We start from the raw sequence: 17,213 nt of genomic DNA on the forward strand, positions 1-17,213 counted from the left end.
ACCCTCTACCTATGCACTGAACTAAACAAGGATGTCTTCAGAGAACTAAAGAGACAGTAGCTGAAACTGACTGTGGTATATGAATTACTTCAAGGCAATGAGGCTGTCACAGAATGGTGAGAGGGATGAAAAGTAGAACATCAGCCACATCTCTTTTTAAAAGGTGTGAACAGTCATGCAGGGAGGATTTGATCCCTTTTGCTTTACAGTCAACAGAATTATGCTCAGATACTAAACAACCATTTCCATTTCAGAGTAAAGCCATAATGGAAGTAACTTAAATTACCTACAGCTGGTACACGTAAGCTTTTGTAGGGTCTGGAGGAACAGTGGTGTGTCTGCAGGTGGTGTAGCAATTTGCCAGATATCAGCTGAACTGCAGTTACTATTGAGACAAGTGACCTCCCTTACCTCTCTGAAAATGTGAGGAAAGGGAGTACAGCTTCTCTCAGGAAATTAAGTTATGCTCAGGGCCTTCAAATTCACTTTGTACTTCGTTACCAGCAAACCTGTTATTTCAGCAGAATAACTGCCACTTTTGTGGCTTATTCCAAAGATCCCGTCATTCAAAACAAACTCAGTTTTCTTTACATTAACAGCCTTTATTTCAAAATATATTAACCATTCTGTGCTTACAAAGGACCGCAGTGAGTACAATATTAAGTTAAAAGCTTCTTAAACCTGCTACAAAAAAACCGTTTTCTTGTTAGGAAGAGGACTGGTGCATACAATCAGAATTATTTACTTTAAATACCTCTGCAGTCCTCAGGAGTACTTCTCAAACTCAACTCACATTTTGTTCTGCCCCAGATGGACACAGGGCTTATATTTTTAATATTATACACGCAAACTCAGGTACTGTACCAAAACAAATTATGGCAACATTAGTTTTGAACATAGTTCCACTCTGAAGATGTATCACACGTACACTTACAGACAAAACTGGTGTTAATAGACAATAGAAGTTGCTCCAAACCCCCACAGGTGCTGGGTAGGAACGCAGGCTTTAGTACAATCCAAGCTCTGTAACACGCAAGATCTGCGGTTAGGCTGGAGAAGGGACTAGCCAGTCTTAGGACCCAATGTAAAAAATTTCTTTGGATCTGGATTGGTAAAGTGTACCAAAAGGGAAAAAAGCAACCTTCCCTAGTCTTCCAACCATCACGCACTATTAACATATATATATATATACACACACACATAGGTAAACACCTAACAGTATAAAAAGTTGGTTTCCAACCATCACTGAAGCATAGAAAATTAGTTTTTAAAGATAACAATCTGAACGAATTGTATGCTTGCAGAATATACAAGTGATGACACTGGAAACTTGAAAACACTGATCTACACAGCCAGTAACTTACAAACAACAAAAATATTTTTACTGATAAAGCTCTTGAAAGCTTCAGTTTTGTGCTAAGACTGGCAGAGAGAGAGGCAAAACTTTGGCTTTTGTTTTTCTTACCTTATGGCCTGGATGTCAGTTCTTCAGCTTAATACTCTTGTTCTGTGGCTAATTTTAGGTTTGTGATGCCTCTTACATTTAATCTACACCAATACAACAAAAAGTTACTTTGATTTTTAGGTCCTCATTGGATCATCGTGTACAATAGTCAGGTGGCAAAAAGTGAGGCTTGGAAAGAAATCAGCATTTCTACTTTAAAATCATCAGGATGAAAATTCTTCAGATGTATGCACAGATGCTGAAGCACTCACTCTGCCTTTAATAGCTTGTGCATGCATCCTGCTTCAAGCAAATATGCACTGCTTCTAACTCAAACCTAGTTTTGGTATCACCACAGGGTGCTATATTCAAAGAATAATCTCAAATCCAATGTAGTGTCAATTATGTTTGTCCAAGCCTATCCATATGCAGATCCTATCAAGGATGCACCAAATTGCCAAAAAGCAGTTCCTTCCTGAATTGCACACATCGTTTCAGTACGGACATTGGAAGCAGGTGGACCTGGAGTTGGTCCTAAAAGAGGATGAAGCAATACTCTCATATACTAAACCAGATTCAAAACAAGGTTATCAGGTGAGGTCTGGATGAGACTGGGGAACTGAAGACATACCTCATGACCGATTCATTTTGGCAACTCTTTAGTAGATATGTGCAAACACTTTCAGGAACAGCAATTTCTTAGTAGTGGATTACTAGATGGAAGAACAGCTTTTTCCAACTTTACGTTAAGTGCAACAAGACAGTTCTAGTCACCCTACTAGCATCTGCTTGGCTCTTCCCCAACACCTATCAAGTAAACATTAATTCTAAAAAGTGTTGCTTGTTTTCACTGTATACAGGCACTATTTTGTTCTCAGCTATCTTAAAAAAAAAGGACAAAACTTCAGATAAAGTCTGACTAGGACATACACTACTCATATTTATACAGCGCTGCATATCAATATACACATTTACAAACCAAACGTAGAATCCCTGAATATGTTCACCACTTCTGGCATTGCTTTTGGTTTCAAAATACCAAGCTCCTTTTCCATGCTGCAATTTTTTTTTTTTTTTTTAATTTCCAATTTTGTCACTTAAAAGTAACCTTAAGATTTTTACCATAAAGTACTAAGGTATTTTACTAAAAGTGACAGATAAATAGTATCAGGTTAACATTTATTAAGAGCTTTAAGCAATTCTGGTTTTGTAGAAGAATGGAATTGACAAAGTATACTCCTCCAAAAAGTGTAAGAAATAATAATAATAACAAATCCTTTGAAATACAAACCAAGTTAGAGCTTATAAAGATAATGCACCCATGGATTTCAGGGATGCCAGCTGTCACTCAATAAAGATGATTCAGTTGGGAAATTAAATTTTTCTTGTAAAATTGCAAACTTCAAGGCAAACAGCTGCATCTCTAGAAGCAGAATGCTACCTCCATTCTTAAAAAAGAATACTAACTCCAATCCCAACAGCTTTAAGCACCTTCTGAGGGAAAGAGGTAGTATCCATAAAGGTGGCACCATCTGCAGTGACAAACTTAAGTCAATGTAATATAAAGACAACACTTGAACAAAAGCAATTGTGGGAGCACCTTCCACCACTGATATAAAACTATAGAGTCTCAGTAGAATAAAAGTATTCCCATATTTTCCCCATTTCAGAAGTTAAACTGATACCCACAACGTGTAACACTGGAGACAGCACCCAATTTTCCCAACACAATGCTCCTTTCTTATTTTCTTTCAACATATTATGGATTTCCTAATCCAGCAATCACCAATGAAATATACTGAAGTGTATCTTCCTCCCCAAAGTCTTGAAGAGAAGACACATAATCCTTGAAACCAGATAAACTCAAATGCACCCTAGATGAGCTTCAAATATATACCACTGCACATGGAAATACTCAAATGCTTCATCCATTATTAGATACATGGATATCAAGTTAATTTCTATGAAATGTGTATCATATGCTGGGCTCCAAATTGGCACATCTTCACTTCTGCCAGCTCTGCTACAGTACAGTAACGCATAGCTAAGGTACCAAAAGAGGACAAAGGGCTAACTTACACTCACAGCAAGAAACAGTTACTACTAGCCCTTTGGCACTACACTAGTTTCCAACAAGTCTGATCTGTTAGAAGAGAATGACAAAAACCAGAAGAGTTGCATTTTACAATAGATCATTTTGTCTTGGTTTAGTACAAGCATTCCCTTCCGAATTCTAAATTGGTTTTGTTCAAACTGAATAGTAAATGTACTAAATGTAAGTAAATATCTGCTCCTGGAATGAGTGTTTACAGGAAAGCTGAAGGTCCTCATCTTCTTGCCTATAAGCCCTACAAAAAAGATGGTCTTCTCCAAGAAAACTGTTGTTTAATGCCACTACAGAAAAGGGTGTGTGGGGAGTTTTGCCCCAGTCCCCCTTACCCCAGCCCTTTTTCGTTTTTTTTAAACCTACAATCTATCTACCAAGTCATCTCATGTAGCTGCTGCTTGCTTTTGCAGATGAGGCAATACAACCAGGAGCTGGTATGTTGCAATGACCAGAAGTCAAAACGACCACTGTTTTCACATTCATGTGAGACTGGTCTAAGCTAAACTGTTCTTACAAAGGTTGAGTTTTTTTCCAAAAAGAATACAGATTGTTAAATGTGCAAAGACAAATTATTCTGTTTCTACTGGTAACTCAATACTTAAAGACAAACCTTATACAATCAAAGTAAGCTTTTTCATAAGGTGGTGGTTTGTTGTGGTGTTTTGGGTTTTTTTTCAACGTGGCAAAATTCATTGATTATTTTATATTCTGAGAAGGTATTATTGGAGGGTTTTTTTCTTCTTTTTAATTCCTTTTTCGCAGTATACTGTTACCGTACCACCACTGATCCACACAATTGGTTCCTTAATCGGCCATGGAACATAGCCTGAGCTCCTTGAGCTATAGTTACTGAGAAAGACACTACAGATGGTTCTTCATGGCACGTCTTAGCTGAATTTGAAAGGAAGCATCGATACGAAGCCTTATTTGAAAGAAGGGCAAAGTAACAAGACTACATCAGGTACAAATGCTCTATATGAAATGTTTTCACATTGGGAAAGGAGTATTTCAATAGAGCACCGTTATCTTCTCAGCTTATTTTACTGATTTGCCATTACTGAAGAGAATTGTATCTTGAAATACTATTTTCATCTTCACAGCAGAGACCCTTCTTTGATCTAAGGAGGCTCGGTAAAGGGCAAGGGAGAAGAGGAAAACTTAAACACAAACAAAAGAATGGTTTATAATGACTCTTTAAAATGACAGTGTTGAGTACATAGGAAACTGAGAGATTGTCTCAGAAATAACTGGGACAGCAAATGTGGACAATTGGTGAGCAAAGGGCAGCAATGGGAAACCAAAAATACAAGAGAGAGACGTATTTCTTGCTAGTGATCTTGAAATGCTGCCTACAAGAAGCTATAACAAGAACCCAATATTTCAGTGAAAAACCTGTAACAAAAATGTAAAATAGTCAAGAAGTTTCCCAAGTATCACGGTGTTCTCATTCAAGCTGGCTGTAATGTTGCTGGAAGACTTGTGTTCTTCCTCATACTCCACCCTAGCCAGCAACAATGCTAAAAATGTGTTTCATTAAAGATTTTACATGAGTCACAAAACCAAGGAAATAAAAAACACAGGACAGTTGCTTAACTCAAGCAACATATCCTTCCTATTCAGTTAGTTGGAACTAAAGCAGAGGTCTCTCAGAATTTAAAATATTAAATGGCATATTTCTGAATTTCAATGAACTTGAGCCAAACCACTACATTAAGCTTGAGTATGTCCTCCTGACACATACCTGCAAATTTGCATGTGTAAAACCAGCACACTCAAAACACTCTCTTATTTAACCGTAAAATTTCATCAGCAACACTGCAGCAGCTAATTTTCTAAGAATCTGAGGAGTAGGCTATTTGTGTCTTAATAGGCAGCCTGTTTATTGCAAACCCAGTGTCAGAGTACTTTCCAATCACTTTCTACAGCAATGTATTTTTAGAAACACTGTAAAAATACATGCAATATCATGAAAATAAGAGCCTTCACAATCTATCAGCACATTTGCAACTTCAGTAAAACAAACATGTCCCTTACCCAGAGCTGACTGTATACAAATCTTAGCTTTCCTTATCCCTAGATAAGAAAAGATTTTTGTTGCATTACTGTCAACAATAAATGCAAGGCATGCCTGTATTTTGTCCAACTCATTATTAAGCTCTGAAATAAATTCAAGAGAACTTACTAGAAATCAAAAGGTATTTCTTTGGTTAAGCATGTGCATCTGCTACTTTTTATGCAGGGCCTCATTGTATTTGTGGAAAAGCTGTTCAAATATGAAATTTCTACCAAAAAACTCACTTACTATTTACAGAAAGGGTCTATTTATAACGATCCATTGCGCCAAAGTATTTCAACAATAAAAAAGGCCTTAAATGTCACCAAAACTGCAATTTAAGGAAAATTCCATATGGAAGATAAGCACTAGATGCTGTGACCTAGGCAACATGCCATTTCATTAATTTAAGATCTCTGTTTATTATTACAATATATCTTAATATGTAAGATATATACTATTAAGATATTTGACCAGAGGCTTATAGGAGAAAAGACCCTCTAAACTAAACCAAAATCCATGCTCTCTCTGTTTCCTCTTTTGAAATAAACTTGGATTTGTTTGAAAAGTTAACTGAATTTGTTCACAGCATTTGAAAACCAACACTGAACAACCCCCATTCAGCTTCTTCCTAGTAGTGGAAGTAGATGTGACAAAATGTTACTTCTGTCTGAAACACATAAGGCCTTTGATTAAATTTAGTTGCCAACAGAACTCTCCATCAGGATTGCAAGTAAACAGCAAAATACTAGCAGATTTCACTGCAAATGAGGGCAAGGTTTAAACTATTTAAACAAGTCCTTCTGTTTCAACATGAAGAAAATCCACATTTAGCAATTTGCATGTCTAGTAATTTCAGGATGATATTAGAAATATCAGTCTCCAATATTAAAAATTTCAGTGAGTGTAAGAGGGTAATATTTGTTATTATGAGTTACAGATGATGGTAAAAGCCTCTAGAGAAATACTTTGAGGAGCAGCAAATAACTATACTCTTTCATTTAACAATGAGTGGTTTATACCATTTTTTTTTCCCTCCCAGATTTTACCTGAGAATAAATATTTTGGAATTAGCTTTCTTTCAAGGTACTACAACTTAATAACACTAATAAATAAAATCTAAGTTATTAATTTCAGCAGATAATGGCTCCAGTGGATATATCTGTCCTCCTAACTATTCTCTTAATGAAGACAGAAGGTTTTCAAGATCTTCAGCAAGGCAGCTGAACCGTGTGTTAGTATGCAAAGCCATGGGAAGCTGACATTCTCTCTGGAAGAGGCAAAGTGAACAACAATCTAAGGCCAGCAGAAGGGGTTAAACCATGACCAGTGGTTTGTCCTAAAATCCAAGCTATGCTTTCCTGTGAGCTGCCTCTAGGCACAGTAGGAAAGGGACGGAAGGCCATGGCTGTTGTGAACTCATGACAGAAGACATTGATTCTCTCATGTCGATTAGGTGCAGCACAGCACCTTAATCACTCTGCAGCCATTTTCATCTCCTCGGGACTCTCTCTAGATGACCTGGGAAACAGGGGAGGGGAAAAAAAAAACAAAACCCACACTTAAATCTGTTGAATGACTACAAATATCTATTTTCCTACAAACTAAACAGGAAACAAATACATGTGGATTTCCATGCATGCTGTGGCAAGCTCTGCCTATGGCATGTTCCAAGAATTTATGTACATAACTTCAATAAGGCAGAGACTACAGACAGGTCAAATTCTCCAAGCTATCCATGTGAAAGATGACAAAATTATTCATGTGTATGAAGCTAAGGATTATTTCTGACAAGCACAGAATCCTCTTTAAGATGATGTAATAATGAGCTAAACTATGCAACTGAGCAAGACGTTAAAATGGCTACTATCATTAATAACTTCACAGTATTATTTCCAACTCTAATCAAGTATCCAACGAGGAGCTTATTCATCCCATTCTTTAACTATACAGTTTAAATATACCAAACATGGAATACAGAAATGTAACTTTGACAAAGAGATTAATCAAAATCGTAGCTTTAATGGAATAATGGCATATAATGTTATCTCCTTTTTAAAATTCTAGTGTTTTGTTTGTTGGGTTTTTTTTCAGTATTGTACTGTAAGACATAAAAATGAAATATTTGCTGACAGGCTTCTTATTAAGGACAATGAACACTATTAGATATCCCTGAATAATACTTTTACACAGAAAAAAGGATGTTAAACCATCTCCTAGCACAATGGCAACATACAGGATGCAAAGGTATTATCAGTGAATTTTCTGAAAAGAGCTGTCTCTAAGAAGCTGAGAGACATTAAACAAACAGTTCAAGTTTACAAGTTCCAGTGAGTGATTTTACTGTAATTTTTATTTCTAGAACATGGGACAGCTGAAACCTCTCCAAATACTTTGTTCTGTGTGTAGATGTGTATGCACACTCTTATATAACATTCACACACACACACTTTCTATACCTGTTTGTGCCTACACTGATCCACGTCAAAACATAACACCTAGACATAAGACATTTGTAACCTACCGGTAAATCTGTAACGGCCACGCTGCTTGTGACGGAGTGGGCACTGAGTTTGTTGGACTCACCAACATGGCACTATATATGTTGGAGGCAACCACAAGTATACAGAGTAGAATTGGTCCTATGATGGCTCCTTCCAGTCCCAGGTAATACGCTCCACCAGCTACTGCAAGACCTGTCAGGTAAGGATGACCACCTCTGGGATTACAGCACAAGCAGAGTACAATTAAATTATGAACAACATATAACAACATAATCAATTATGAATTGTGAACTAATCACCAAGTTTTATTAAGCTTAGAAAACGAAAAGGCTACTTGTAGATACCCATATTTACGCTATTGAGTAAAAATTGTGCGTTGCTCTCTGACTGACTGCACAAATCATCTGAGTTGTATTTGCACAACAGACCAAACAGTGTACGATAGCATACAACACTGGTAATATCCATAGTGGAGGAGCTGCTTTATAGACATCTGCTGAAGAATGTCTGGAGGACTGGATAGCAAAAACACTTCCAATTTGTAAATGGAAAGATGACTGATTACACTGACTGTTCATGTTTTATGGTCAAACACTGTCATGTTTTAAGACAACTAGCAACATGTACTATGAGTGCCCCTGAGTGAAGACAATAATTTAGACGATGATAGCAGCTTGTATTGCATCTTTCAAGGAATAGCTAGCATACATTCTTTGAAGAAAATATTCGTGTCTTCTCATTTTGTTAGATCATCTCAGATTGAGTGTTTGTTATCATTACTTTTCAATGGTTTCAGATGAAAAACAAAATCTGATTTTTATGAACATATTAATATTTACTGGATAGTTGAGGTCAATGGACCTTTTGATAAAAACTATTACAGCAGCAAGTCAGTCATGCTGTTTTTCTTCTCCATGTTTCAGTTTCAGTTCATGACACAAACCCGACCAACAGCATTTACACAAAACCTGCTCCATTCTGCTTCATCTTTATAGCTAAAACAATAATGGTAATACAGAACTGTATAATAAAAGCAACAGTTGAAATTTAAAACCCAATTTCCAGGAAGTTACTCTCAATTTTGAGTGTAACAGGGTGCAAATACCAGCTAGACAGATGAGAGGTCTGGCAATTTCTGACAGGTTTCTGCTATGGTCCTGACTTCTACCCAGTTTCCACACTGGCAGTCTTTGCCTTCATCACAACTCTGTGTGGAATGAAACCATGAAACACGACCTATTACAACATACATATCCCAGTCATGTCTTACCTAGATCAAATTTAACCTACTAGTAGGGTCAGGTTGTTTTTCTGAGGGAACAGACTTGACCTTAAAGTTTGATGCTTCTCCAACAGTGGACAAATGATTAATTTCTAAACCTCTAAAAACTTCAAGTAATTAATTTCCAGCATTTGCATCAACTTTGAATGTTATTTTGGCTATTTTGCTAAATTAAACAACAGATCATCTGATGAAACAGGACTACAGCATAAAATTAAGGCATTTGGAAAACGCTACATAACGTAATTACAGCTATTTCAAATAGATTTAATCTAATCTTCAAGACAGCATGATGTTTATTGTTCTGTTTAATCGGAAGAATGTAATTTTGCTCCACTGTCAGAAAATCCATTCCAGCCACATTTACTGGACAGTAAACAGTGCCTATATAGCCTACAGTTGAAAAATGTATTCTAATAAATAGGAGAATTATTGCTGGTTAAATAGCTAGTAGTCTCAAATTTATCCTCATTTTATTCTTGGAAAAAAACATAATTTGATTATACTTCGCCTGTTAGTTTTAATTCATGTAAAATAACTAGTGTCACAGTCTCTGAAAATTATTATTAATATTGTGCATATTAACATTAGGTTCTCTCTGTTCAGTGTAATTGTATTTGGTGGAAAAAAAACCCCAATTTCTAACTTAACATGGAACTCAAACACTTAATGCCCTTATTCTACATTAACTGTACTATAATAAAAATCATCACAAATAAGTCCCTTCCAGTCCTTAAGATTCTGTGATTCTTTGTGTATATAGCTGAGTCTGGACCATGAAGTCCTCAGTTTAAACAGTTTACTAGAACTGTTTCTGATGATCAAGACTGAAACAGTAACTAGAGTACAACTTTATATCTATATTGTACAAGGTTGTGAATATGTCTTGCAAATACAAAACTTGACAGTTCATATTTTTGCCAGCTCTGTTAAACAGAGATGCTTTATCTTCTAGTCTGAACCACATAAAGGGATTCACTAGATTTTCAGCAGCAGCAATCTTTGTGGACATTTCAGATGCACTCCATATACAATTGCAAATGTTGACTTGGTCTCCATAGTTGAGAATTTGTTTCTCTGTATACAAACTCAAAGTAGAAACAAGAAGACATTCAAGCCAATAGAGGCATCCATAGCCTATTAAAACCTAGTAAGATTTTTCAAGAAATCCATGCAAGGAAAACAGCATTGGCTACTGTCTCTGTAAAAGCCTATCTCCAGTTTTCAATTTCATTTGTCGCAATGCATTTAAAGATCAAATCATAATCAACAGATTTTTACACTGAGGTATGTTGAAGAACATAAAGGCTGTCTCAAAAAAAAAAATTCTTTAACATTTTCACAACACATTCTGAAAAATTAAAGTATCTTTTTCACATTTCTAAGTAGCTCGTGGATTTCTTGTTTGTTCTGCAGCATCATCTGGCACTAGGTGACATAAGTGAAAATGCTATATATCTTTAGTCAACAATTAGATAAACAGTAAAGGTATTTTTAGCATTACTTTATCATGTGAAACATTTGACCTTGCTGGCTCTGAGAATGAGTTCAAGACCTCTGAAGAGACAAAATTCATATAAAGAAGTCTGGGAAAGTAAATGCACTTAGGCCAGTAAGTCTTACTATAAGATCATGTCATGACATACACCTATTCCTATGCTTGAAGATACTGGTCTCCATGCTTCAGAAAAGTAAGTTTAATTAAAGGCATCAATGATCATCCAGCATTTTTACAATACTAACTTTAAAAGTCTTCAATATACTTACCCTGATATATCTGAATAAATTGCTGTATCTACAAAATAGGTTGGCAAGAGGTGAAAAATCAAGAGCAAAATGGCTTTGCATCCCTGTCCTTGTACAAGCCACAAATCTAGGACTGCAGGGATGGCTGCCCAGTAGGTCCCCAGAAATGGCACTGCTCCGAGGATGGCTGCTAATGCTGAAGCATAAAGAAGCAGAGGTGAGGAACGTATTTCACAAATATATTTACAGGTAGTTCCACTTCTATCAGCTGTCGTAAATAAGACACTGAAGAAGTGCCACATAGGGCTCTTGGTGTTTTGCAGCTGTGGTTTAGGTAAAAAAAAATTACACTATTCCTTATACGGGAAAGTTTCACTAAGTGTCAGTCATAAGGAGTTACTCCCAAAAGAGGCACAATTCAGAAAAATGTAAAGTTATACCAATCATACATGTTTCAGACTTTTTCATAACTACAAATTAGTAACTGTGTGCAAGAAGGTATACAGGCAGAAGTCTCACTGTAATTTACTGGATCTCCCAGAGTCAATGCTAATAACCTAAGTAGAACCATGAGAAACCAGGCCAACATAAAATCCATGACTTATGTATTTGCACACGTGTATACAGAGGCATACACCCTTCTAATTATACAAATACTCTTTGCAATATGAATTGATGTAGTACTGCTGTCATTCTAATTCAATGTAACAGAAATGAACACAATTAAAAAAAAAATTTTTTTTCCTCTTTTCTTGGTCTCATGAACTAGAAAGAAAAAATCTTAATATTTTGCATGTAGGTGAAAGAAAAAGAATGATAACTTTCTAATTAAGTCTAATCACAACCAATGCCTTCCTTTAAGGTAGCTGCACTTCACAATATGGCCATTTCCTATTACATTGGGTTTTGTTGCTTTATAGCTTCTTCTTTTGTTCCCTTGTACATGAAAGTACAAGATTTTTTAAATTACTATTAGTATTTTTAGAAGAAGAGAGGCAAAATAGGAACCAGAGAGAATATTTTTCGGTGAAAAATGTTCAGCAACTTCCAAAGCTATGGTTAAAGAACACCAGAAAACCAGAGGCTGGTAATACAGTCAGGCAACAGTACTGGGAACGAATAAGTATGCCTCTACTCTACATCTTCATGATACCATATCTTCCTGCATTTAGGTATCCTGAAAAATCAGCACCTGTCAACTAGGGAAAAAGCTAAAGCCAAGGCAGGCAGAATGAAGTTAAAACCTGGAATGACTTGGACTGAACATTAGGGGAGAAAGAATTACATCCATCAAAAGAAACAGAAAGGAGAAGTAAAATAGCTGGTGGAGGACGTGTTCTGAAAACAGAAAAAGTGCAGGGGTAAGACGGCAATCAGGGACTTCACCATACCCCCATGTCGATTCTCATTTAATCCTACTCATCTTGTACAATAAACAATTATGTACTATTATCTATAAATAGTTTATAATTGTTCAAATTCTTACCGGAAGGTATGAAGACTATGTTAATTCCAAATATAGTGTGAGTCAGCCAAGTGTAGAGTCCATAGAACCCAGCCATTTTGAGGGAGGCATCAAACACACCTCTAAAATAATCACAGAAACGCTGTTAGATTTGTAATAATATTCTGGGAACTATAAAGATATAAACAAACTGCTTTGAAAATTGTAGAGCCATTGGTACCACAAATAACAGAACTCAAAACATAACACTGAACCCTTTATGTATTTGTTCCCTATGAAAAGAATAAGCATCTATCACATCTGTCATTTAAGGCATTTAGGCACAAAAAACTTAGACTGTTCTTTACTGTACAGTGGGTTCCAGGGATAAACTCCTTGAAAAAAGGTGCTCAAACATCAGATCACATCCTCTATCAAAAATAACATTTTATGTATGAGAAGCAATATCATTTTACATACAAACTACTTTTTATTTGCCCCTTTTCCACTTCCGCATGTTCATTCATTTTCTTTATCTGCTTACATTTCTATACCTGCTCACTCTATTGGATTAAAATCACTGGACTGTGAAGTGAAATAGGCTGCTTAAACTCTTATTTTCCTACATACTTACGTGGCTTTCTGGATGAAAATAATTACTCACCTCACATTCATTACTGGATTTTAGCCTCAATATCTTTACATTACTAGCTTTTGGGTTGCTTACTAGGTTACATTACAAAAAGACAAACAGAAAGTCTAGTAATTAAATTCAGTCCTGCTGAGTCTACATCCAACACGCTGACCACAAAACAGTTCTCTCTTATGTGTGACCACAGCTTCATAAGAGAGCAAACAAGGAATCAAGAGCTCTTAATTTTCCTAGCACTAGTACACTTAAATGTGTGAAGTATCCTAGAACTGAACTGAAAACCCATGCCTTTGGTCTACAGTCACAAAAATCACACTCCAATACTGATATATCTCACCATTGTTCTATGTCACTTTGCCATCCTCATTTGTGAAAGGCATGAAGTTTCCTGAAACCGCTATTTTAGCTTGGATCAAAGTAACCAAACTACCCCTGGGCTCCTCTCCTCTGAACAGCTCTAACAGGCACATCATTGCAGAAGCAGTGGCACACACACCCTCTTAGATGCAAAGTTTGCTGATGTTAACTTCCCATTTTATGTGCCACGGTTTTAGCTACACTGCTCGAGTCTTTGCGGTTTTGGGAACTCTAGCAGGAGGGTAGTGAGAACAGAAAAACATGCAAAACATCCCAGATTAAGGGAAAGGTTTTTCATTCCACTCTGAAGAGGAACACAGTCAGCATAGAACATGGTCCTTTCTGGAACTAAAGACTCTAAGAGCGCAATTTCTTTCCTCTGTTGAGTCTTCTCTGTAAAGCCTTCCATCATAGAATGGTAGTGTTGGAAGGGACCTCCAGAGATCATCTAGTTCAATCCCCCTGAAGAAGCAGGTTCACCTAGACCAGGTCGCATAGGAACATGTCCAGGCAGGGTCTTGAAGATGTCCAAGGAAGGAGACTCCACAACCCCTCTGGGCAGCCTGTTCCACTGCTCCATCACCCTCATAGTGAAATAGTTTTTTCTTATATTTAAGTGGAACTTTTTGTGTTCCAGCTTCATCCCATTTCCCCTTGTCCTGCTGCTATCTACAAAAGAAAAAAGGGGTGCCCCAACCTCCTGACATCCACCCTTTAGATATTTGTAAATGTGAATAAGATCTCCCCTCAGTCTCCTCTTTTCTAAACAGCCCCAGTTCCCACAGTCTTTCCTCGTATGAAAGATATTCCAGTCCCTCCTCTGCTATTAAACTGCTAGGTGGAATCTTTTCTTCTGAATTACCAGAAAAACTTGCAAAGATTCACAGATTTTTACTTTTTTGGGTACTAGCCTCATTATATACCCGTGGGCAGTTTGCATATTTTTGCCCTGCTTTCCCACCTAAAGCCATACATAGACTCTCAACTGACTGCTGAATCGAAATTATCTTATTTAAAATTCATCTCCTGGAACTCTTGAGTGTATAATAAGCCTCACACATCAGAACTGGTGTTCAAAATGTGAGATTCTCTTTACAGATTAACTGGGAGCAGGTGTTGTCAGCCATCTTACCCCCAAAAAGAGGAAAAGGAAAACACAGGAAAAAAAAAGCAAGCTTTAAAGATTGACTTGAAATAACAAATCCAACAGTTGAAAAATACTATGTAGCGTGTGAAGGGAAAAGAGTATTTACAAGAGCATTCTCACTGAAGAGAGCCTCAATACTTTGCAGTTTAGATAAACTTCTGCAATATTAAAATGGGAAACCACAGACAAAAAAATGTATAGAATTTACATATTTTGAAGAGTGAAATACTCACCTGCATTTTAGTTATTAGAAAAGTGAGCTTTTGGCATAAAAAAATTTGGCAAAGAGAGATGACCGAAAAAATCAAAGCCACAGTTAAGAATGCTAAATGTGAGTTTGTATTAAAAATTCAAGATGTTTTCATACTTTAGCTACTCAAAACTCTTAATTTTCTGCATTTTCTAGGACATTTAATTAATGTCTGCTCTTTCTGAGGACATCAAAGGAGCGTTACATTTTTGTAACAAGAACCTGTTAATTAATTGAAACTGACTCTGCTAACCATCAAGTATAAATAACATATAAAAGGGGAGGGAAATTATCTATCATCTTTTTATTTAAGGATACCTTACAAAACAGATGAGGTGCTATTTGTATTGCAATAATCATGAAGATGCAACAAAAAACCCCTTATAAATCCTTATGCTTTTGTCAAGCTACCTTCCTCATCCCTGCTTGTTTCTTAAATCTTAGATCTTTCCCATAGAAATGCATTTGTACTATAATTGCTGTACACAGTTTGCACACATAATTTGCACACAATTGCTGGAATTCTTATTGGTGACACAGAGTTTTCAACTTCTTTTAATTCCATTTGCCAGATCCTTTAAAAAAAAAAAAAAACCACAAAGAAAAAATCCCCAACATATCCAGAAGAATTTGTGAGAAGGAACCATTAAATCTAAATACTTAATAGCAAACAAGAGAATCCAGATTTCAAAATGCTATAATTAAGTACTGGAGTAAATCTTTTTACTATCAATCAAGCAGGAACTGTGGCAAAAATACATCTCAGTTGCCAAAAATACTTTAAAACTGTCCTTGAAGCACCCTTATTTTTCCCATAACGATGTTTTCTGTTTAACAATGTCTTAGCAACTTCTCTAAGTACACCCCAAAACTGCATTTCATTTCACAGGAGGAGAGGCAGGCCTCTGGCTCGAGGCAGGTAGCTGAAGTATCACTTTCACTTGAAATTAAAATATCCATCTACAACCACAGGAAAGACTTACTTTTTAAACAAGCAATCATTTCAGATTTTCCCACAGAGACTACATAAGAAGGGAAGACAGTCTTACTATGGTAATCAAAAGAAAGATAACAACCCAGAATTATTAAGAATATTGTTCCATTAATAATTAATTAAAATAAATAATTATTATTATTCCAACAGCCAGAATTAATTAATTGTGAATTTAACTATGTTAGGGTTTGACTGCAAACTGTAGGTATTTCTCACTCATAGGAAAATGTCCAAAACTGTCATTCTAATTTGTGCAGTTTTCACATTTCAGTTCAGACAAGTGTAATTTTTATGCTCTGAGTAATTTTATTTAAATTCAAGTTCTGCCATGTATTTTGCTGCTGCAGTCAAACAGTTTACAAGAAAATTTTACACTGTTAAGTCTACCATTCATTACAGACGCACTAGTAGAAATCATAGAAAAGTTAATCACGGACCAACAGGTATGTCCTGGTCTGATGTAATTTTGCAAGTTGATGGATAATATATTTCAATAGCAAAATACTGTATGATTCTAAAAGACTGTACAACAGTACCGCATCTCTCTAGCTCCTTGCACCTAGCACATACAAATAGTAAGCTGGAAGGAGAAGGCATTACACAGTGCTGAGAAGCTGTGAGATGCCAGCAGTCAGTGCCACACTATACTATAGTCAGGCTATACTTAATTTCATCTTCCACCTCTCCTTCACCTTTCATTGTGTTTCCCTAAACCAGGCAGAAAAAAGCACTGGGAATCCTATTTTGTGGCAAGTATGGCCTAAGAGAACTCTGGAGACTCGTGTGTGTTACTTCTGTCAGACAAACTAAGAATCATATCTTAAAGTCTTCAGAAATTCACATCTATTTGGCTGCATGGTTAAGGCAGTTAAAAAAAATCATGCTGAAAACACTAACTACAATCTTCATTAACAGTATGCTTCAGCTGTTCTGCATCTGTGATACCAGATCTTAAAGATGAATGCTGTGCTAGTGCAAACGCTAAACGAGTTTATTGCTATCTGTAAAATGCAGACCTTCCTGGTGAAATTATGACAGTAAGTTAATTTCATTTCTTAATATGTTATTGGCATACATACAGCTTCCTTTTATACAGAAGAATAACTGTATGTTTCAGAAACCAGAAAATCCAGCTGCTGTTCCTGTCTCACTTTGGCACTGTATCTGGATGAGCCACTTTACCTGCGAAAGTTGTCATCTGCAAATGTGTAATTTATGAGCACTTCATGGCAA

General features: G+C 36.4%; 1 protein-coding gene across 1 annotated transcript in view; it reads right to left on the reverse strand.

Annotated features, from left to right (window-relative positions):
- Window positions 1-581: 581 nt before the first annotated feature.
- The window catches only part of TMEM245 (transmembrane protein 245), an 89,305-nt gene continuing 72,673 nt past the window's right edge, over window positions 582-17,213 (reverse strand). Inside the window, exons 14-17 of the mRNA XM_061995605.1 lie at window positions 12,623-12,723; window positions 11,158-11,332; window positions 8,129-8,323; window positions 582-7,125 (exon numbers count right to left, since the gene is read on the reverse strand). Of these exons, the coding sequence (XP_061851589.1) occupies window positions 7,080-7,125; window positions 8,129-8,323; window positions 11,158-11,332; window positions 12,623-12,723 (517 nt within the window). The 3' untranslated portion in view covers window positions 582-7,079. The remainder of the gene's footprint in view (window positions 7,126-8,128; window positions 8,324-11,157; window positions 11,333-12,622; window positions 12,724-17,213) is intronic.

This window comes from Colius striatus, chromosome 4 (assembly GCF_028858725.1).
Source record: "Colius striatus isolate bColStr4 chromosome 4, bColStr4.1.hap1, whole genome shotgun sequence".
NCBI classification, from domain to species: Eukaryota; Metazoa; Chordata; class Aves; order Coliiformes; family Coliidae; genus Colius; species Colius striatus.